General features: G+C 33.2%; 1 protein-coding gene across 1 annotated transcript in view; it reads left to right on the forward strand.

The window, feature by feature from the left end:
- The window catches only part of elgi (E3 ubiquitin-protein ligase NRDP1 elgi), a 43,400-nt gene that overhangs the window by 14,603 nt on the left and 5,317 nt on the right, over positions 1-23,480 (forward strand). Inside the window, exons 5-6 of the mRNA XM_069849165.1 lie at positions 3,244-3,399; positions 17,221-17,479. Coding sequence (XP_069705266.1) covers positions 3,244-3,399; positions 17,221-17,479 — 415 coding nt within the window. The remainder of the gene's footprint in view (positions 1-3,243; positions 3,400-17,220; positions 17,480-23,480) is intronic.

Below are 23,480 nucleotides of genomic sequence, written 5' to 3' on the forward strand. Positions count from 1 at the left end.
GGGTAACCTCGGTCTATCCATCTCTGCCTTCCTGTCTGTTACTACTCAATCTCTTCATTTCTCCCACTGTCTTCCCACGTTTCTGTCCAATCTCTCAATTCTATCCTCCCATGTTGTACATGGTCTTCCTCTTCCATATCTTCCTTCCACTCGCATTTCAAAAACCTGTTTTGCTTTCCTTTCCTCTCCCATTCTTTTAACGTGACCAAACCACTTCAATTGGCATTCCTCCACCACCATGCTCATAGCTTTCCTCTGTTCAGCCTCTTCTCAGATTCTTTCATTTCTGATTCTATCTCTTCTGGTTTTTCCTACTACTCTCCTTACAAGTTTCATTTCTGTAGCAGTAATCTTACTCATGTGTTTGTCTTGTAATGCAAGGCTCTCCATACCATACATCTTGTTTAAAGGCTAGAAATGTCCGTACTTGACATGCCTGTAGTAGAGTGTAAGTATTGCAAATTATTATGTATTTGAAAGCTAATCACAAAACATAACTGTGCTGGAATTAGCTTCACAGTTTGTATTCATTTTTGTTTTAACTAAATTGACTCGCCTTTTCATAACATGACATAAAAATTTAAAAAAAAATTACTATTTCTTTCTTTTGTCATTAACATATTCCATTATCGATTAGCATGAAAATGGTCATCTTTTATGAATAAGTTAGTTGTTACAAAATTCAGATTCTTTAATAATTTAGTTTTAAAGTGATTCAGAAAGATGAAAAATAGAAACATAAAATATTGTGAAATCATGGCATGACCCTATTGTGATAATTTGAGATGGAACTTCCCTTGAACATTATAATCGTCATTAGACAGACTTAAATGTTTGTTCTTCAAGTTGCTTGCCACTGCACAGTGGGCCATACTGAGTAAAAAATGGGACAAAATTGAAAAAATGAACTTTTTTTTACAATACTTTTGACAGTGTATACTCATAGTAGAGATGCTGGTGAGCACTAAACTCATGATGCACATGTTTTAACAACTGTGGCTACAGCCTTGAAAGAGAGCTATTGTAACCAGGCGATAGCAACAGTCAGTCCTAGGCCTTGCGCTTGAGACAGTGGTGTGTGTTACGTGGTCATATTCGTGAATAAAGAAATAACAATGGCTGAGAATGTTAGAATAAAGGGTAGGTTTTATTAGGAATACATGTCATTTTGAATTGATTTATATAGAGTGTAAATATTTGTGATAACTCGGAGGAATGCAATTTAACCTAATATATTTAAGTTTTCAATATTTAAAAAGGGTTATAAAGTGCATGTCACTCGATGTTACGAAAACTTTTGTGTCAATGGTTTAAACAGACCCTATAGGTTGCAGAAAAGTCGTATTCAGCTGCAGCTACTTGCACTTTTCTGTTTAATGTGCGAAAATTCAGATACCTACGTACAGTATTATTCATTACTCTTCCAGATGACCACTGTTTTTTACATCGTGAAATCATGGAAGCCTTGCTACAAAATAATAATAAGACAGCTGTTCATGAGTTTGTTATTTCATAATTAGGATTACGTGAAAATTGTCAACAAGATTTTTCTTCAGAACTAAAGAAAAAAAATAGTTAATTCTGCAGTAATTTGAATAAAAAATAGCAGAATTGCTACAGAATGAAAAATAAATAGGAAGAAAAATATGGCAGTTCATTGGATCAAGAATTTAAGCTGCTCGCATGTAATAAATTTCATGTTGAACATGTGGCTGGGTGTTCATAGTTGTATAGTCATTCTGGTCAACCAAGAAAATTGTTCTCTGAATCATCTAGAAGACCAAGAGGAGGAAAACTGAACATCTCAGAGAAGCTGCTGATCCTGCTGTCTTGCTCTTGCTTCTCAGATAAGTCTGAAGGCTTCTGGTAAAAAGAAGAAGAAGAAAATGCTGTAAGTACATCAACCCTTGCGGCAAAAATTCCAATTGCATATAACGAGCATGGTGGTTCCTTCAAAAATGTTGCAAAATGTAGTGGTGGTGACGTTTTAGCCCTGATAATGGATACGAAATTATCTAAGTACCTGTACACTTTATTGAGACTACAAACCAAATGTAGAAATGTAGATTTATATCCAGCATACATTGAAGTTCGAGAAGCAAAGCTGCATTGCTATCCATGTGATATTGCTGTGACAGAAATAAGTGCAGAAGTGAAGTTACAGAGTCTGTTAGATCATACAGCCAGACGAATTTATGAAAAGGAGAAAGGAAGAAATTCAGAGTCCGTTTCCAAATGAGATGGGACTTCTTGTGTACAAACCTAAACCAGGAGAGAGTGGAACCTCAATACTCCTAGAAGATTCTTTTCAAATCCCGAATTAACATATCCATAACCGGGATAGATAAAGACTTAATTATATGTTTTGCAGTTGTTCATCGAGTAATTTCTAGTGGAAGAGATATTAAAATTGATTCTTTCAATCAATATGCGCTAGAAAATGCAAAATTGTTAATCCAAAAGTATCCCTAGTTTAACCTCCCAGCTAGCGTACACAAAGTTCTCATCCATGGATCTCAGATTATTAACTCAGCTCTGCTTCCAATTGCACAGTTATCTGAGGAGGCTCATAATAAAGATATTAAAATAATATATCGAGAGCCCCACACAAGGAAAAGTTCTCGTAAAAATACAATGACAGATTTAGTCAACAACCTTCTCATATCTTCCGATCCTCTCATTTCAAATATCAGAAAGTCACATAAAAACACAAAACCCCCTTGTGGAAAGACTCTAGTGAGGGAGAAGAAGAAAGTGCCATTCATGAAGAAAATGTCAGTAATGAAAATGTAATGATGAGGAATCAGATATTGAATAAAAAACTATTATGTTGTGAAAGTGCTTTTAACTTAAAGAAAAAGTGAAAACTATTGAATAACTATTGATTTTATGCATCCAAGAAAACAATAGAGACATAAAATAATTTTGTCCCATTTTGAGTCGATTCTGGCCCACTGTACACTGGTATAGCTTAGGTAGTAATGCATTTGTCTGCTGATATAAAGCTGCAGTTGGTGTGCCCCAATTCACTTTGAGAAAATTGTTATATTGAGCCTGAAGTTTTTGTATTTCTAAATAAAAATAGTTGTTTCTCATGCAAAGAGATTTCTTGCAGAACAAAAGTTCAGTAGCAAATTTTGTTGAAATCAACAGCAAATATTGTTAAATGTTTGTGAAATGAATGAATTAAACTGCATTGCAATATTAAGTAATGTGGATAAACTTTCTTTTTCTGTCTACTAGGACTTCATGCGAGCCATGCGTATATCAAATCCAGCTATGCGTGCTATTGCTGATCAAATGGAACGTGATGAAGTCTTACGGTGGTCAAATTCATTGACAAGGGCACGTGTCACAAGATGGGGAGGAATGATTTCAACCCCTGATGATGTGCTTCAGGTATGTCCATTGCCAGTTTTAGAAGAGAGCCACTCCAGTACCATTGGATGTTAATGTCAATGGGTTTTTAATTCTCTAGAATTCATATGTTTCACAGTTTTATTTAATGTGTAGGTCCATTTGCTTGTATATGCAACAAACAGATTTTGTGCTTAGTCTGTCCATCTGCATGAAGCAAATTTGCTCCCACTGATCGGATTTAATTGAACTAATATTTACACATTTATAAAAATCTATTAGGTTTTTGTAACATCCTGAAAGAAATAAAGATATATAATAAAATTTAGACAGGAACTTGTTGAGCAAATTTAACAAATACGGGTCACTCCATAAGTTGTGGCAGCTATTTTTTTCCCTCCAAAAGTGCAGCAGTGCTGGAAATCTGCACATGATTTTTTAATCCATGCCACCTCTCGCCAAACTGCTGTTAAAATGTCATTTCCCACACAACTGCTTCTTCACTCTGTGAATGAAATTGGTCATATGGACTGAGGTCAGAAGAATAGTGAGAGTATGTTAAGAATTCTGAGTATTCTCGGGTCATTTTCTGCTCACTGGCTTTATGCTGCTTTTGTACAGTTAACTATAGATAATAGTCAGTGTTGCCAATACAGACCATTTCCCTCTTATTGCCTTTGCCATTTTTGCACCATTAACTATGAATAATCAATGTCACCGACACAAAAACAAGAGATCACCTTCTTGTCATGTCCTTTTATTGCAGTTATCACAACCTTCCCACATATCCACACTTATCATCACCACTTGTTAAGTTAAATAGAAAAAATTCGCGAGTGAAGTTGAGTGAACATAGAAAATTCACGAAGTAGAGGCATATACAGTGCAAATGGAAGTGGCATATAAGCAACAAGTAGCAAACGATAGAGTGCAGTGGTTACTATAGCAACTGACATGTTTACTCTCAATGTATACAAGGAGGCTACTTCTAGAGGTTCCAACACAGTGAAGATATACTAGGTTTTCAGGGCATCTGGAAAGAAAAATGTTGATTGTCACTGCTGATGTTTACCTCATCTATCAGAGACATATTCACGCATAAAACTTGCGGTTGTTTCTCCAATACAGCCCACCCTGTATTGTTTCACGTGTATAATAAATAATATGATCATATGTATCATATAGTGTCTTTATATTGATGGCCTCGACAGATTCTTGCCTATGTACCAAGAGGAAGGAGAAATTTGGGAAGACCACGAAAACGCTGGCATGAGATTGTAACAGATTCACTAGGATCTAACACAAGGGTTCTTAACCTGTGGGTCGTGACCCAGACAAGGTTTGTTGTGACTTTCAGGATGGGTCACCATAGATTCCTGAAAAAAAAAATAAAGAAATGTTAATTAAAGTACTTGGGATTATGATTATATTTTATAATAATTATTATGAAATATTACAACTCTACATTAATAAATAATTTCTACACTTATTTACTTGTTTTCATTACAATTGAATCGGTCGGAGCTAAAAGGAACTAAGTCAAAATATGCAGTTTTGGTTTATGCAAAAAATTGAACAAAGGATGTCATGCGCATCGAACGGTGCATGAAGGAACTAAAACTTTTAAATATTCTTTTGTCTTCTATAACATAAAAGTATAATATTTGTGTTATTAGTGGAATGTTTTTTGCTTCTCCTGAAAAGTTGTGAAAAGTGACTTAGTTCCTTTTAGCTCCGACTGATTCAATTCTACTTTTTAACTTCAAAACAGACCCATGGGTCACGTAAGTTTATCACCCAGTTAACTTTGGGTCTTTGTCAAAAAAGGTTAAGAACCCCTGGTCTAAAACGTGAAGGACATGATGATGATGATGATGGATATTTTTTTTGTGTTGATGACATTGAGTGTCAGCAGACTATTAGTGGAGAAAGGCAGACTATAAAAAATGGCGGTGGGAATTGGTCTAAAGCAGCAGTCATGATGAAAGTGATGCACTAGCGTGCATCCATGGCTGCTGGCAGGTATGCTTTCTCCCTCTCCCTGCTGCACGATGGTGCATATTTTGATATACTCCTTACCCGTTACTCTTTTCAGCGAGAGCTGACGACCACTGTTCTAAAGAATTCTCAGACTTCCCACTCTCATAAAGTCACAAAAGGTACTCAACAGTGTCTGTTGTGTGTGCTGTAGCATTGTCATATAGGAGATCATGCCATTTTCCATAAATTCAAAACATTTAACCATCCCACTGCAAATGAGGACATAGCCATTTCGTTAGATCCTTCACAAGAAAAACATACATATTTAACATGGTCTTAGCTGTAAATCCACACACATAGGCATCACTCATGCTGATACCATTTTGAAGAAAGGATCCTAGGATGTGAGAAACATAAATTAAATTGCTCTTTCACAAAACAGTTTGTTCTAAGTAAATAAAAGTGGAGTGTTAAAACAAAAGGCCGCAGCTGTTCAAAATATTTATTTAGAATGATTTCATTTTCTGTTTTGCTGTCTGTTAAGGGTTTACTTATTTGATGCAGCAGCTTTAGGAAGAATTTCCGAAGCAGAATTACCCATTAAATAATTCTCCCTCAATTCTTCAATTACCTACTGCCTTCTTCGTGCTCCTACAAACACTTTGCTACAGCAATCTAATTTTTTATTTTTCTATCTCCTCCAATTTCCTTCTGTAATCGCTCCTTATAGGTGAAGGAAGAAGAGATGACCTACCATCAATTGCTTGTTCAGATTTTCTGTCTTTAGGAGCATTCCTGGGCTCTTTATTCTGCAAAGACACAAAACACGATAGTTATATGTATCACGTTTTGAATAATTCCTATAACACATAAAAGAATACATTTAACTGTCTCTCATAAGGGGATTTTAAGTTACCAATATTAATCCATCAATACAGTTTCAAAAACCAAAATTAAATTTTCATCAAAGGGAGCCATGATCCATTAAAATTTATGTTACAGTAGTATATATAGTACATCATTATAATAAACTCTTTCATGGCATAACTCATTTTTTGCAGGTAAGAAGGAATATCATAATAATTTGTACAAACTGCAATGTCTTTCAAAACAGCTCTTCCCCTGGACCAAACAAACATGTCTGGTTCAAAGTGTACAGAACAAATCCTAGTATGTTTAGGTAAAAGCCAGTTCTTCATCCTCACTGTTTTTATCCATTGTACTGTTTTGTTTTCATTTTCTGGAAAACTAAAAAGAATAAACAGATAACACGTAAAAAATACTGTAAGTATATTTTGTTGCAATGAAACATGTGTATAACCTCAAATGTTTTATTATCATACACATTACTACAGAGTGATCAGATGAGGTGTTGACAGGAGCGATGGGGTTTTCACTGTGCGCTGCTGACGCACTTGTGGCGAGGAACGGTGGGCTGGCAGAGATGATGATGCAAGCATGCACGTGTTCATCCTGGCTCGTGTCAAGGTTAGTGAATCAGTCTCCAAGTGACTGGCGAGTGACACAGAACATATTGTGCTGTATTATGCGATGTTTTCTTGTGCATTTAAATTAAAAGTGTGAATAAGTGTAAACTGTATATTGGCTAATCAAATGTTTACTATTGAACAACGTGTATATATTTATGATTCATATGTGTTGAGCCAGTCTGCCAGCCAAGTACAAAGCCAGTTTGAAACACAATTCCCAGGTGTAAAACTTCCATCACATACAACAATCCACAATTTTTATAATAAATTTCGGCAACAAGAAGTGTTCATCCTAAGAAACAAAACAAAAACAGCATAAGGTTCTCACAGAAGAAGCGTTAGATGACATTGAGCATTGATTGGAACAGTCACCTATAAAATCACTTAGGTGCCTTTCACAACAAGTACGAATTTCTTATGACTCTGCAAAAACGTACTAAATTATTAAGTTTGCAGCCGTATAAAATAACTAGAATACATGTTCTTCACTCAGATGATTCTGTACGTAGTGAGTTGATGCTGAATAATATTCGTAACAGACTAACAGACCCACATTAATATTTTTGTCAGACGACATTTCATAAAGAGGTGCCAAAAATATGTGGACAACGAAGGTGGACAGTTTCAGCACCTCCATTAATAAAGTTGATAAGCAAGACACTTTTTAAAATAGTTACAGAAACTTGTATGATTGTATCACTGTGACTCAACGCTGTTAATTTCCTGCTGCGCTTGAGTCAGCAACACACAGTGAAAACCTCGTCAATCCTCTCCAGAACTCATCTGATCTCTGTATTATTTATTCCACATTTTCAATTCACCATTGTTTATATAGTGGTCAATGTTGCCAACTCCACTACATCACGTGTTGCTGGCTGCAGATAACTGAGTGTTACTTTCTCTTTGTTTATATAATAATAATAAAAGCATAATATGTATATACAATATCGGGATTATTGCATGTATACGGAATTATAGATTATCTTGCATACTTTTTTTCGACAAAAAAAAACAGGAGAACTGATAGTACACCCTAATAACTTCAAGTTTGATCAAAGCGAAAATGAAGATATTTTTAACAAGTTACGTGCCAGATGCTGTCTCATTGAACAGAAGGTCACACCTTATTTCTCATAATTTAAATAGATCAATTATTATTATTACCATTAAGAATTTCATTTTAAATTTTTACACTTGCAACAGTGAAAAAATTAGCAATGTTACAGATTACCAGAATTTAAATTATCTGGGTCTGCAGTGGTAAGAACAATAACATCAACATGCTTTCAACATATGTGAAGTAAGTTACTCACTGTTAATTAAATCTGGCTGAAGTAGAAGGCTGACAGGACAGCCTCATTAAAGGATATATAGGCTAGACAGAGAGAGACATACTTCCATAAGAATCCATAGCAAACTGAAAACTAGGAATAGGTAGTAGACCTTCTTTTAATGTTTGTCGCTTACTTATGAAAATTTATTACTGGTATCTTATTTCGAAGATTTATCCATCCATAATGCACAACATGACATTTTTACATGGAATACTTTTAAAATAAAGTTGCAACGTTGGTAACAAAGTTATAAACACCAATGTGCCACAGTGCGTGGCTTGGCTTCACCTCTGTTTGTTTTTCATGGGCATCTCCCAGTATTCTTTCCTCCTAATAAATGTCCAGGGTTGCTGCATTTTAGGAGAAAGAAAACGGTTGCTACACCTTCTGGAATTACTTTTGCATATATGTTATGTAACTATTGATTTTATGTTTTCTAACCAAAGGCACGCAATTACCAAGTTGTGAGATTAATTTAATGGAAAGTTAAATATTCTGGAACTTTTGTATAGTTGCGAGCAATTTCTGTTGGAGTTTAATATAAGACTGAAATTTAAAAAATGATTATGATGATGAAAGTGTTCTGCATTGAAGTTATATCAGTAAAATTATCATTTAATTTGTGATTCTGAAATTTCATGAAATGAAAATGCACAGAAATTTTTTAAATGGTATATTGTCATATTTTCAAACTGAGATTATGATAAAATTTTTTACAACAAAATAATTTGCACTGGAATTTTATAGTGTCATAAGAACTAATACTTTTATTGAAACTATAAATATTTTTGTATGTGTATATTGGACTGCTAATGTGTTGTCATACAAATAAATGCAAATTCATACTTGCTAATTTTTAACCTCTACGTACATCCAGTCACCTTCATTTGTTTTTATACATAATACTTTAATATTAATAATTGTCTGAACTATGGGAAATTAAATTTATGTTTTATCTCAATATATGTGTCTCCAAAAGAAAATATTGCTATATGATATATATTGGGTAGTAAGGATTGATATTTCATTTACATTAGCTTTTAATTACTGGACAAATTGATTTTTTTATATTAGTATTTAGTAGACGTGTGTTTTTTAATTAGTCATTTTATATATAACATTATATATTTTTAAAGTCCCAAAAATAAGGCTTTACAATAATTACATCCTAAGATTAGAAAAAATAATTATATGAAAACCTTACTCTTGCAGATTTGGGGCAAAAATTACCAAATCAGAAGGCCAAGAAAATTTGAGTACTGAATTCGTTAAAAAAATCAGAGGTAGTCAAATTTTCATACTCATTATTTCCATGGCATGTATAGTAGTATAGTAGACTTCAAAATATAATAGTCACAACAGTAAGTAGAGTGAAAATATTTCAGAGATTCTTCTTTATAAATTGTACAAAAACTAATAAAATATAAGTATAGAGGATTTCTGGTTTCAAGAGATTGCATGCTGTCATTTATATACCAGGAGTACTCGAATGTTGGGCTTCTGTGTCATCAGTGTTGGTGATAAAATACTATAATTGACAGCAAAGTAGTCGACAAATTTCTTATGACTGGAAAGTCTTATATTGACTCTTTGGTGGAAATTTATGTTGAAACTAATTGAATGAGCATGTAGTTCTATTATGAATATGGATGTTACGGTATGGGTCATACCAAAAAAAAAAAGTATGAATTATGAATTTGATTTATAAACTTCCTCATAGCTTTTGTTTTCACATTTGTCCTCTCTATCCTGCACCTTCTCCTTCCCCTTCCTTTGCACCAATGTACATCCAGGAGACAGAATGCAATGTACAGATACATAAGAATTTTCAACAGGACACTTTTGAATCATAAATACTTCATAATATGCGAATCTTCATTGTGTGTAGTACACCATTGTACCATGTAAGATGTGGAACGTGATATCTCATCAGTTATTGTAAATTATCCTTTTGTAAAGGAAATTTAATTGGACCTTTCTTCCGATCAAATGGCTAAGTTTCTCATATTGCTATAAATAAAGAATACATTATTTTCACGATGGTATGAAGATATACTGACAATAATCCTGATGTAATTTTAAAACCTTCTTTTAGCTTCCTAATTTTTTATTTTATTAGTTTTGTAAGGTTTCCTTGTCACTCTTTTATTTTCTACCTCAGTTTTTCTCTGTACAGTACTTAATTTAAAGCATTTCACTACTAGTACCATCATTTGTTTTGGACCATTTTTCAGAAGTAGTCCCTTCTTTTTCTTTAACATTACGATTAAATAATTTTAAAAGAGGATGTACGAACTGACGTCATTTTTTTTTTCTTTTTCAGTAAGCTTACTTAACCATCTCTTTCGATTTTTGCTTTTCGTTATACTTCTTCGCCTTTTTCCCAGATACACTGCTTACAGTTCAACTATTTGATGTATAATTTTGCTGGAATGTAATCTCTAGAGAATTTGCACATTGTTTCTTCTTTTAAGTATTAGATATCAGGTGTTGAGATTAGTTACCTAAAGTTCCTTTTTCATTTTTAGTCAGTTGATGTATCATTGTTTCATTATTAAAACTCTTTTCACAAATTCCATGAAATTCATAGCCCCACATATCTCTCTGTTGATATCAGTTAATACTAGAATAGAATATTTATTTCATCCATTTTGTTTCTGTAAGACAGACCTGTTACAGTATTACCCCAGGTCTGTCTTACTTTACAATTTTAGCTTCCTGTGCCAAGTTGTACGTCTCTCTGTTATTCCCGTCATGCCTGACTGATCAGGCCTGAATATTTGTTCCTCTATTCTGTGACGTACACCTGCACAACTACTATAGAAAACTTACTCTAGTAATATCACTAAAACTATCTGCTAAGCAAACTTTTCAAATATAACACATTCATTCAAATATCTAACCTAACCACTCTCCTTTACCTCAATACTCATACACCACACAATACTATCTAACAAGGGGAAAAAAAGAACAAACACAAAACAAGATCAATAAATAATTTGGTCTTAATCTTCTCTTCCCATTTCATCTCCGCTATCAGTAAGAATATATCTAATTTTTAACATGCTTATATGCACTGTACTACATATATTTTTAAGCTAGATATCTATTAATACTCAAGTTTTTGTTTAACCACTTTTTTCTTATGTTATGTGTTTCTTGACATTCTAATATGCAGTAGCGTGCAAATTAATCCGAACATGACATATTTTTTACATTTTCTGTCATTGTTGGCCTCACAGCTGCTCATACTGCTTTAATTGACATCTGTAGTACATGTAATTCCATTGTTGAAGGTCTGTCATTATTTTTTTTTTATAATATGTGACATTTTGCCTGTCGTTTTGTACTTATAAGTATTTCAGTTGTGTTGAAGACTTAATACTGCAATCCTTTGTACATTCTGTCGTCTTCACAAATGGATACAACTTCACAAAAACGGTCTAAAATTATAACATTAGCAGAGCATTCTTCTATGACACAGAGGCAAATTGCTGCAGAATGTCACATCGGTTTGGCTACTGTTAATTCGATCATAAAACGATACAGGGAGAGTGGATCCATCACACCCCAGAAAAAAGGAAACTGTGGCCTGAAAAGGTAGACTTCACCTGCAGATGATCGTTTAATTGTCAGAAAAGTAAATTAAATCCTAGACTAACTGCTGTCAACTTAACCCGCGAGTTAATGGCTACCACTGGGGCGAATATTCACGTCACAACAGTGCGGCGTAGGCTTTTGGAAGTTGGACGAAGGGCTCGTAAGCCTATTAAGAAGCAACTGCTAACCCCTGTTATGTGCAAAAAACGCTTAATGTGGGCAAAATTACATCAACACTGGACAGTGAATGACTGGAAGAATGTACTTTTTTCCGATGAGTCTCATTTCGAGGTCCACGTCCACCGTGTTTCTTATGTACGGAAAGGATCCGAAAAAGTAACAGCAGCTCATCTCCAACAAGCACCCAAATACTCCCCTAAAGTAATGTTTTGGGGTTGTTTTACACATGAAGGGCCTGGAGCATTAATACCTATCAAGGGAATGATGAATTCTGACAAATATATTCACTTATTGGAAACCAGAATCGTACCCCAGCTGCAAAAATCATTTCCGGATGGCAGAGGTGTGTTCCAACAAGACCTGGCACCATGCCATACGTCTCGAAAAACTACAGAATTCTTCAACAAGAAGAATATTCAGGTACTCCCCTGGCCAGGCAACTCACCCGACATCAACCCCATTGAGAACTTGTGGTCAATTTGCAAAAGAAGAATGCAAAAAATGGATTGTTCTACAAAGGAGAAGATGATTTCTGCCCTCATTGGTGTATGGTTTCACGATGAAGAAATGAATATTTGTGGGAAATTAGTGGAATCCATACCAAATCGTCTCAGAGCTGTTATTAGGAACAAGGGAGGCCACATAGATTACTGAGGTATGTCTTAGATCCTTTTTTTATCCCGTTTGAGTGTTTTTGCATAAGTAATTACGTTGTTTGGATTAATTTGCACGCTACTGTATATGAAACGTGTCTTCTTCCATGCTACAAAGGGTCAGATATCCTATGCTATGATATCCCTCCTGTTTCTCAATTTCCATATTCCTAACCTCCACCAGGTTAAGCCTTCCCTTCCCTTCTCTATTGTTTATTCTTACTTATTCATATCAGTTAATAATAATAATCAGACGCGTATATATGTAATCTTTTACATTTCTCTTGAACTTAACTACTGCCTATATATTTTCTAGTGTTCATTCTTTTCTTCTTTAGTCTTCAGACCAGTTATTTTTCCTTGTGTCTCTTGAAAGATACCATAGCTTTAGATTTCAATCAGTGATGTCCTATAATCTCATTTTCGAGAAAGTTTGTTTCATTTTATTCCGAAGTTGTAACTGAAATTGTTTATATTTAATTTTCTCTTTCCCTTCTATTTTTATACATGAATATATTCTCTTGTCTCTCATACTCCCTTTTTGTTATATAGGTACTGTATTGATCCGAATTTAGTACAGTATTTTTGCATAAAAACAACCATGGCCGCAATATTGTCAGATATGTTATTTTCTCATAATTTTAATTAATAATCACGATAATGATATTTTGTCGTAAGTCTGCTTATACCCAGATATTTTCCGGTATGTACCTCCATTAAAAGTATAATTTTGTAGATTGTCGTCGACGTCAGGGAAATTTGTGCTTGGCCCAGTGGATAATTAACAACATGGAATAGGATTAGCAGTGAATCAGTTGTGAAGGCTTTCAGTTTTTCTATATAGAACATCTGAACTTAGTGTTGTATTAGATTCAAGTTGGTATGGTAGCTATTTTAATTTATAATTTTGCATTCATAAGATGATCATTGCTTATAATTGCACAATCTTATCTTTACACATGCAGTAAAAAGTGGATAGCAATCTGGTAATCTCCTATTACAGACATCTTTCATACACTCACTAGGACATTTAATAATTCTGCATGCAGTTGTTCCTTGGTGTCTGCAGCTGTCGTATTGGCTCTGAATTATTGCTGCATCTCTAACTCTGACTTCAAAACTCAAGTATATAATTCTTTCTGATGTCTACTTCCTATCTATCAGGCTACCTTTGTTCTTTCGCTTAGTAGCATTCCAATTCTTTCGAGATGTAGGTAATCTCTCCCTCCATCCTCCAAGGTCTTTTAACATACTGTAGATTGCCTCCTCAGCTCAAGGCAGTTGAAAGTGTTGTTGAATAAAATACTATTATTATTATAGGTTAGTAGGTAATAAAGTTACGTAATAAACACGCAAAAATTGTGAATTGAGCTGATATGAATCCATTTACCGTGACCAAAAATAAATTAATGTAGTGAATTTGTTATATAAACTACTTTTCTGTGTTAATTGAAACTATTATGGTATTTTACATAGTTAAGGACTAGTTTCAGCTTGATATCTGCCATCTTAAGATCTATAGTGAGGTCTTGTATTTGTTTCCGGCTTTTTCTTCTTCAATATAATAGACATGATAAAAAGACAAAACATAATCACAAGACACAAAGAAACACAATACAAGAACACAAAAAATACATCACACTAACTTTTGAAAACAAAAATACACTAAATCACATCTTAATTCAGGAAATTAAAATACAACACTGCATACAGAACACAAAACACACTACAAAAACATCTCAACACACAGACAACACAACAAAAAAATACAATCTAACAGGAGTTTATAAACTAATATACAATTGTTGTGACGAATTCAACATCAGAGAGATTGGGATATCATTTCAAACACGATACAAGCAACACATCACAACCGTAACCAAATCACACAATACTTCCATCTATGCATAACACATCACCAACACCACCCACACTACAGCAACATAGAAATGTGCATGGAAACCCTACATATTTAGCTCAAAAGCCAGAAACTGAACACACTAGAACAGTATGAAACATACAGACGTACAAAAACACTTGCACAACACATCCTCTACAGATAAGTAAATTTCAGAAACCACACCCTAGTTGACATAACATACAGACGTACAAAAACACTTGCACAACCCATCCTCTACAGATAAGTAAATTTCAGAAACCACACCCTATTTGACATAACATACAGACGTACAAAAACACTTGCACAACACATCCTCTACAGATAAGTAAATTTCAGAAACCATACCCTATTTGACATAACATACAGACGTACAAAAACACTTGCACAACACATCCTCTACAGATAAGTAAATTTCAGAAACCACATCCTATTTGACATAACATACAGACGTACAAAAACACTTGCACAACACATCTTCTACAGATAAGTAAACATCAGAAACCACACCCTATTTGACATAACATACAGACGTACAAAAACACTTGCACAACACATCCTCTACAGATAAGTAAATTTCAGAAACCACACCCTATTTGACATAACACTACCAATTATAAACGCACCCCCACCAAGGCACTAAAACGAAGAAATGTTATCTGAAATTAGAATTTAATTGTCGCATAAATTGGGTTTCAAATGCCATTGTTGTATCAGAAGATACAAATAAGCGTATCATGTTGAATTGCTAATAGAATGGAACTGGTAAAAATATAAAAAATAACAGTAACAAAGTCTTTAGAATATCCAGCTCGTTTTTCAAGTTTACTTTGTTACTATTCTAGGCCTACATACTTTTAAATGTAAGATTGGGTGTCCTCCCAGTTTTTCTTGAATAGGGAAATTTCTCGTGTTTGTCCTAATTTAATCAAACACATACTATCTTACCTCATGAATTCCTAAAATATCAATGTCAATTGTATTTTGTGCCTTTGTTTCCAGTTGCTTACAGATGGTGCCTACATTTTACATTCCAATTTTCGTAAGGGTTTTCATACCAAATATCAATATAGTTTCTGTTTAAAGTTGCTTTAATAGTGACATTTTAAAAGTCCTTTATGATTATCTCACAGATTTCAAATGCTATGTTATATCTGCTATATCCAAATTAAGGCATTAACTTCTCATCTGCCATGTTTTCTTGTGGCAGAAAAGACATTTTCTTTTGCCTCTTATAATTATGTGATAACATTGCACAATACAAGGTTGTCAGAGTCTCTTTTGTTGTAACAGGATGCACCACAAGTAGGCGAGACTGTTGGACAGGAGAGGCTATAAATGATGCGTCACTGCCCCTTACATCTCACACACGAAATATGTAATAATTTAATATGAAGATTTGTTGTATTAAAAGCACAAAACTGACCTAAGTTGCAAACTGTATGTGACTGTAGAAAAAGGGACAGCTTTTGGTAAATGAAATTATATCATGCATGTTGGCAGAGAGATGGACTGGAGTGAGTAACTATCTCAAAAGAAGATTTCTAATAAAAAAAAATATATATTTTTTAATATAAAATGTGTCAGTATTCACTATCTCTGCATAGAAAATGAGGTTATTTTTGTATCATAATATATATTAAATATGCAATATGTTGCAGACAGTAAAAAAGAGTGATATATTTATTTTATGATTGGCAAAAGACAGACAAATTTTTTATTATTTTATTCTCATTCTTAATTATCAGATTAAGTTGTTTAATAAAATTAATTAGCACAAACTGTAAAAAGTGTTGAGTGTTATCAGTTGGACAAAGCTGTGGAAGAATACAGGAACTATAAAACAAAATGCATTGTACTTATCAAAATTATTTGTTACAAGCTAATCTGTTGTCAGCAGTCATGAGAACTCTGTAGTAAAGCCTAAGTAATACATACACTCTTATATATACAGTGTGGAAGTGAAATAACCCTGCAGATTTTTAGAGCAAATAGCTCATGTTGTATGTAACAAAAAACTATAATACCATATTAGTGGAAAGTTCATAGTTTTCTCAGAAAAAAAGTTTTTTTTCCAAATGTTTAACACCCTCTTATTCAGGAACTGTTGCGAGTTGGATCGTGATTTTTGTCCATATCGATAAAATATCTAATAAAGAATAATTTATTTCTCTGTTGTATTTCAATAACATGGACGGTTTTCGTGTAAATTTAATTTCAAGCCACTGAACGATGCAGCCACATCACAACATTGTGGCTAGAGAAGAAGGCACGAGGCAGTTCACGTATGCTTAGTTTGTTGGCCTCTTAAATCTGTATTACAGTATGAAAGAAGACTGTTAGCGGTGAGGTTGCCAGATTGCTGGAACTTCCAACTTAATTTTCTAATTAACTGTGCAGTTAATCACAAAATCTAATATAGATTTTCTATTCATTTAAGTGTACCCAATCGTCTCTTTAAATATGCAGGACTATTTCATTTCCAATCTGTATATGTCTGCTAAGCAGTGAAAACCATTCTGGAACTATGTTAATAACAGAATTATAAACTAAATTAGAGTGTTGAAGCAAAATACAAGGAGACAAACTTGTTCCAGAAAGATGCATAAAATTCTAATGAGACCTATTACAAGGCAGGTACATGCACCATTTAAGTTAATGTGGAAAGCTAATTGATAATTGAAATATTAATTGCAAAAATGTTGTGAATTGTTATGTTTTACATTCAGGCCATGATCAAGCGTACCTTGTCAGAATCTGGTTGTCCACCACACATTGTGGATGATCTGATGGAGAATGCACATGAACGACGCTGGCCGCCAGGTCTTTGTTCTCTGGAAACGCGGCAAAATAACAGGCGCCAGTACGAAAATTATGTGTGTAAACGAGTTCCTGGTAAACAAGCAGTTGTGGTGCTTCATTGCGACAACAGCCACATGAGCGACGACATGATGGTTGAGCCTGGACTCGTCATGATTTTTGCACATGGTATTGAATGACAACAACATATTCCCACTTCCATATTCCCTATGAAAAGTGTCATAAAGCATCTACTAGTTTTATGAATACGAAATTTAAGAGTATTACACAAGATTTAAAGGAATTGTTATTTCTTGGCACTATAGTGACAGATTCCTACTCTTTATTGCATGAAGAAGAAAAGTTTGTATTTTTACGGGTCTTAATCACACCTCAGTTTTATGGTAATGTTTCATGTACTAGCTTGTATGTAAATATTTGCAAAGATTTTTGTTAAGAGATGTAGTAAAATATTAATAAATCAAGACTGATACTAGAGCCTCAAAATTATATTCAGTTACAATATTTATATTTAAATTGTTCTATTTTTGCAACTAATGCATTTTCAATGATAAGAATTAAAACATTAAATTAAGTTTAAATGATAACGTTTCATACAACGATGTATAAGTGAGACTTATATTTAAAATATTCCTTACATAAGGTACACAAAATGAATGTTAAGAAATTGAGAAAGAGAGCAGAAAATAGGATTTTTGTTGTTATTTGCCAAGTTATACCAAATCTTGATAAATCTACAAGCTTATGGAATGAACAGTTTCTCATCACAATTCATTGATACATGCTTGCATCATAAAATAACGTGTGAATGATATTAGCATTAAAGCCAGAGTGGGGAATCCAGTACCTTATATATTAAAATGTAAAGGCAATGCTTTTGATCTGGCTGTGATCTGTTAACTAATATTTCATGTCCCAATACTTTGGGGTGTCATGAAAATAATTGGAATCTATCAAGGAAAAGAACATTATGCAACAGAAAATTCTCCAACATTTTTATGGCATTGGTGTATATTCATCATATATTATGTTGGGTAATTTTTTTATAAGTGGGCATAATTTTTCTTCCTTTACATTGCTTAAGACAGTCTCATATTTAACATATTGGACTTATTCTTCAAGAGAAATGCAGTTTGTAACCAATAATCTTACAAAAAATATTGCAACAAACAGCGTTTGTGTGAAAGCTGGAGTTGAATTTGAATTGAGATATTTCAGTATGCATTAATGTCTCTGTTTTTATAGACTTGTTATTAAAAGTCGATAAATTGCAATCGAGCAGTAGACACAAAGTTCTGTAATTTTGTTATCTTCATTTAAAAATTAAAATTTGTTCATTTCTCTCATTAGTTTTGATACATCTTAGGTGAGTTCACATATACAAGAGTCAGTTATATGAAATTGTTGCACTCTTCATAAATTAAAAAATATTTTGTATCAGAAAATTTTCAATGGGGAAACGAAAGTCTCATAGATGAACATACTTTTTAACAAAATCACCCTGACAAATGAGGCATTTGACACAATGTGCACGAATTTGTCAGTCTCAGATGAATAGAATGTAGCTTCCTTGATATCTTCAGCAGACTGGAAACAAGTGCTCTTTTAGGCCTGGAAATATATAAAAATCTCCTGGAGCTAAATCTGGACTGTAATGTATATCTTCCAACACTTCCTAATGAATAGCCTGCAGTAAGTCGCTTGTTCAGTATGTGGTATGCAGTCGGGAATTGTCATGAAGAAGAAGTACATCACTGCTCAGAAGGTCATAATGGTGTTTCTCAATGGCCTGTTGCAAATTTGTTAGTGTGGTACAATATATGTCAATATTAATCATGCATCCATGTTCAAGATTGACGACTAATAAGACAGTCTTTGAGTCCCAAAAAACTGTGACCATCACTTTACCAGTAAATAGTCTGTCTTTAGGCTTCTTCCTTGGTAAATTACGTTGTTTACATCTAATGGTTGCTCTCATACTGGTAGCAGCAGAGTGATGGTGTCATGTTTCATCGCCAGTCACAATTCAGTTCAGAAAAATGGATCCTTCACAGTAAACATAAAGCTGGCATTATTTGTTCCACGCTGTTCTTTTCTGTTAATGCTCATGACATGTATTTTACACAGATTTTTCTTCAGTACTGCGACTGTTTACTGTGATTTTCTGCACAATGCTATAGAATAATTCATCAGACCCAATGTGATAAAAAATTATTCCTCTCTCTTTTCTTGTAGAGGAGCAGAGCTCGCCATTTTGACTTTGTCGTTTGTCACATTTTTTCCTGTCACATTTGGGTATGACACTATGGCAAGAGACCTCCAAATGTCTCGCCATTTTAAACTGCATTATAACATACCAAGTCAGCACTAGAGTCCCCAGCAGGTAATTCAGCAACATTTAAGCTTCGATTACATTACAATGTTATAGGATGTGTAATATTTTTGTCTAACCAACTCTTGTATGTGCAGAAAGTATGTATTATGTTAGATTTTTCTGTCTACCTATTTGCAACATCTTGGTTCGCACTGAATTAATTTGACAAAAATTTATATGCACCTGTTTTACGAAAATATATCAACCCAATGCTCGCTTTCTATATATCTTTAACTGATGGATTTGAAGTAAATTCTGTAGTTTTAAAATGTGAAATTGATGTAGCCTATTGTTAATGTCATGAATCATGTCATGTATTTTTCGATACAACAAAACTTAACTATATCCAACTGTAGTATATTAGAATTGTATATTATTTGTAATTATTTGGTACTCTTACATGTAATATTGATTGCTTGCATAGTATCTTTTTTTTTCCTTCCCTGTGAAGTTTTGCAGTTTTGTGTAAAAGTTCTTTTTAAGTTTCAATGGGGTTTACCATTTTTTCCCTTTAGAATAACAAGTGAAATTTCATGCAGTGTCTGCGATGAACTTAAAAAAAGTAATTGAAGTTTTTTTGTGTTTTAAGTAGAAAATTAAAAAGAAAAGCATAGTTGCAGATGAATCTTAGGACTTACTTGCATAACTCTTGGCATAAATCAGAGTGAATAATTAATCATGCCAGTCATTTATATATAGTGTAATTTAGGTAGATCTGGTAATTGAGCTAATTGCATTGTAACTCTGGGATTGAAAATATTGGCAGAAAACTATAATTCATTCCAACTTTCAGAAAAAATGTTGCAGGACAAAAATTGTCACTAATTTCTAATATGTAACAAAATTCGCTTTTCTATTGTTAAAAGATAAATTTCAGAAGTCTAAAGATAATTTTGTTATAATTATTGTTATTGCAAGCCCAATTATACAATTTTGTTTACATTTTGATATTCAAGTACTTGTATAATTTTAATATTAATGATTAAAGTTACGACTCTCTGCTGATTAAAAGAAAATACAAATCTTAAAATTAAGAAAAATATGAATCACTAGTACAATTAAAAATTCCTCTTTTTTGTTAAATGGATAATTGAACATTTCCTTTATGTATATATACATATACACACTTTAATACTTCACAAACACTATAAGGAAGAAAGAGGCTTGTAATTTTACATGTACACCATTTCAGTTTTTTAAACATACTTCCATTTTTATTATACTATCTGTTTTGTGGAGCTCCCGTTTTGTATATGAAATGATACATTAAAAAGATTATATTAACAGTTCAAAATTATATCTCAGTAATCATGAGCTGTGTTAGTCATATTACAGTCTTTGGTATATCAAAATATAACGAAATTAAACATATACTGGTAAATGATAAATATATTATACCTAGGGGTGTGATTTTATGGTGATTATTTTACCCTGATTTCGGTGATTAAAATTGTTTAATATCGGTAAATATTTCCTTAAAAAAAACAAGCAATCTTGCACCCTAAAGAAACTTAAAAAAGAATGGAATAATATATTTTTTTAAATTGTTGAAACAGTCCCTTTGAAACTAACAGAAAATATTATAGATTTATTAATTTGTCCTACAGAATAATATCTGTAATATTGACAATTAATATTTGAGGAGAAAAATTAGCTCCGGCGCCAGGGATCGAACATTGAAGGAGGAGGGTTCGGTCCGGTGCTGTGGATTGAATTCGGCGTAGCTCAGTGGTCAGAGCGCTTGGTACGTAGAACCAAGTACCCAGGTTCGATCCCCGGCGCCGGAGCGAATTTTTCTCCTCAAATATTAATTAACAGAAAATAGTTTGCATCATTAATTAAATTCATAATTCAATTTCATTCAACTGTGAGGAGTGACGGCACTTCCTTTTTGACCTCATGAAAGCCAGTATAGGAAAGAGAAATAATTGTTGTCTGCTTGCGCTGCTCCCTGGAAGTAGTTCCTGAAACTATGCATACATTGTTGCCAGATGTCACATGCATGTAATGTTGAATGATCAAATATATAGAAATGTACATGTATATTTTATAACGAAAATTTTCACGTTTCATTTGAAAGAAAGGTTAATTTTTTGTGCGAATTCTCCATAAAACCTAATTTTTTGTTGAAAATATCGTGATTATGAAGTAATTTCATGGATTTCTATCAACTTCGCGAAAACTTCGGTTAATTTGGGACTTTCATAAGGGATTTCCTCTGATTGAGGTTATCAGGCAGTGCATCTCACTTGATGATATGTGCCAGAGGAAGAACAATTGAATACCCTCCGGAATAAGAGATTTAAGTAAATAGGGAAAACACCATAAGAGATTTGCATTTTCCGTGCATAAAATTAAGTTTTCAACACATTTCGCATATATCGTTAATACTAAAAAATCACACCTCTAATTATATCTTTCAATATTCCCTTTGTAATGAAGTGCAAGATACTCAGTTCACGAGTATGTAATTTTATTAGGAAGTCCATTGAATCGACATTTTAAGTCAATGTAGTTCTAATGTGCAATGTGGGCATTGATTTTTCTCATGCAGAATAAGTCCAATATTGAATAGTTACGGATTTTTCCATTGTAGGAAACTAGGTGCTCTCTGCTATACTTTTGCCCAAGAAATTAGCACTAAATATTTTGTAATGTGTATATATTATATAGAGATGAAAAACAGATAATAATTTTGTTCCTAATATGTAGCGATTTTAAGTAATAAGAAACAGTGTCCAAAATAAGGTGAGGTTTTGCATTTAATTTTTTAACTTTCTCGACATGTTTCACTAGTCATTTTTTTAACTAAAATACCTGGCAAATTTCATATTTAGCTTGTTTTTGAAATGTGTGACGACTGAATACAAAGTAATTTCTAATATACACTAATGTCAAATTTGAAAAAAAGTGATTATTTTTTTAGGAAACTGTCAGGGGATACTGGCTGAGTTTGCTGCAGTTTGATTATAACAGTTCAGATTGAGGGAGGCAGCAAGAAGTTGGATTGTGATAATTGTGTCCAAATAATTTTTATAAAAATCTAGTTTATAGTTGCACTGCAGACCTGGATTTAATTGTCTAGTGGAGTAATTGTGGCATTGTTGAGGTGTGAAATTAAGAGTCAGTAATATATTATAAATGTGGGATATCTAAAAATATAGAATTTCAAAAATAGTATAAAAAGATTACAATTACAGAAATATTTTTCCGATAATTTTCCTCGAATCTTAATTAGATTTATAGTAGATGGCAAGAATCAAATGGGTTGAATGCACTCAAGTGATAGTCATTGGAGACCAACCAACCTTCTTGAAATCATTATATTTGTAGTAATTGATCAGTAAAAATTATCTATTTCTATCAGGACTAATTTTTAAGAATTAAACCATTGGGTGTGATAGCTCTAAATGAATAAATGTCTGAATGATGGAGAATAGCCTACTCTTGAGTAATGAAACCTAATATCTTTTCTGAGAGTACTTAACAACATTTTTATATTATTAATTTTGAGATACAGTAGAATCTCTTTTAACTAGCACCATGGGACCAAGCAAGTTCCAGATTCGAGATTTTGCCGGATAATTTAATAAGTATTTTAAGAAATTACCTGTTCGTATTTTATGATGTCAAACTGTTGAAACTGCAGCCATATGAAGCTTATTTCTCAGTCACTTGATCGTAATTAAATAACATAAAACTGTGTGGATTTTCTTTATTAAAACACATCATTTAACACAAAAATACATACACTAATTTCCAGTTCGAATATTCACTGAATGTTCTTTGTTTTGT

Source organism: Periplaneta americana, chromosome 16 (genome assembly GCF_040183065.1).
Source record: "Periplaneta americana isolate PAMFEO1 chromosome 16, P.americana_PAMFEO1_priV1, whole genome shotgun sequence".
Classification (NCBI taxonomy): domain Eukaryota; kingdom Metazoa; phylum Arthropoda; class Insecta; order Blattodea; family Blattidae; genus Periplaneta; species Periplaneta americana.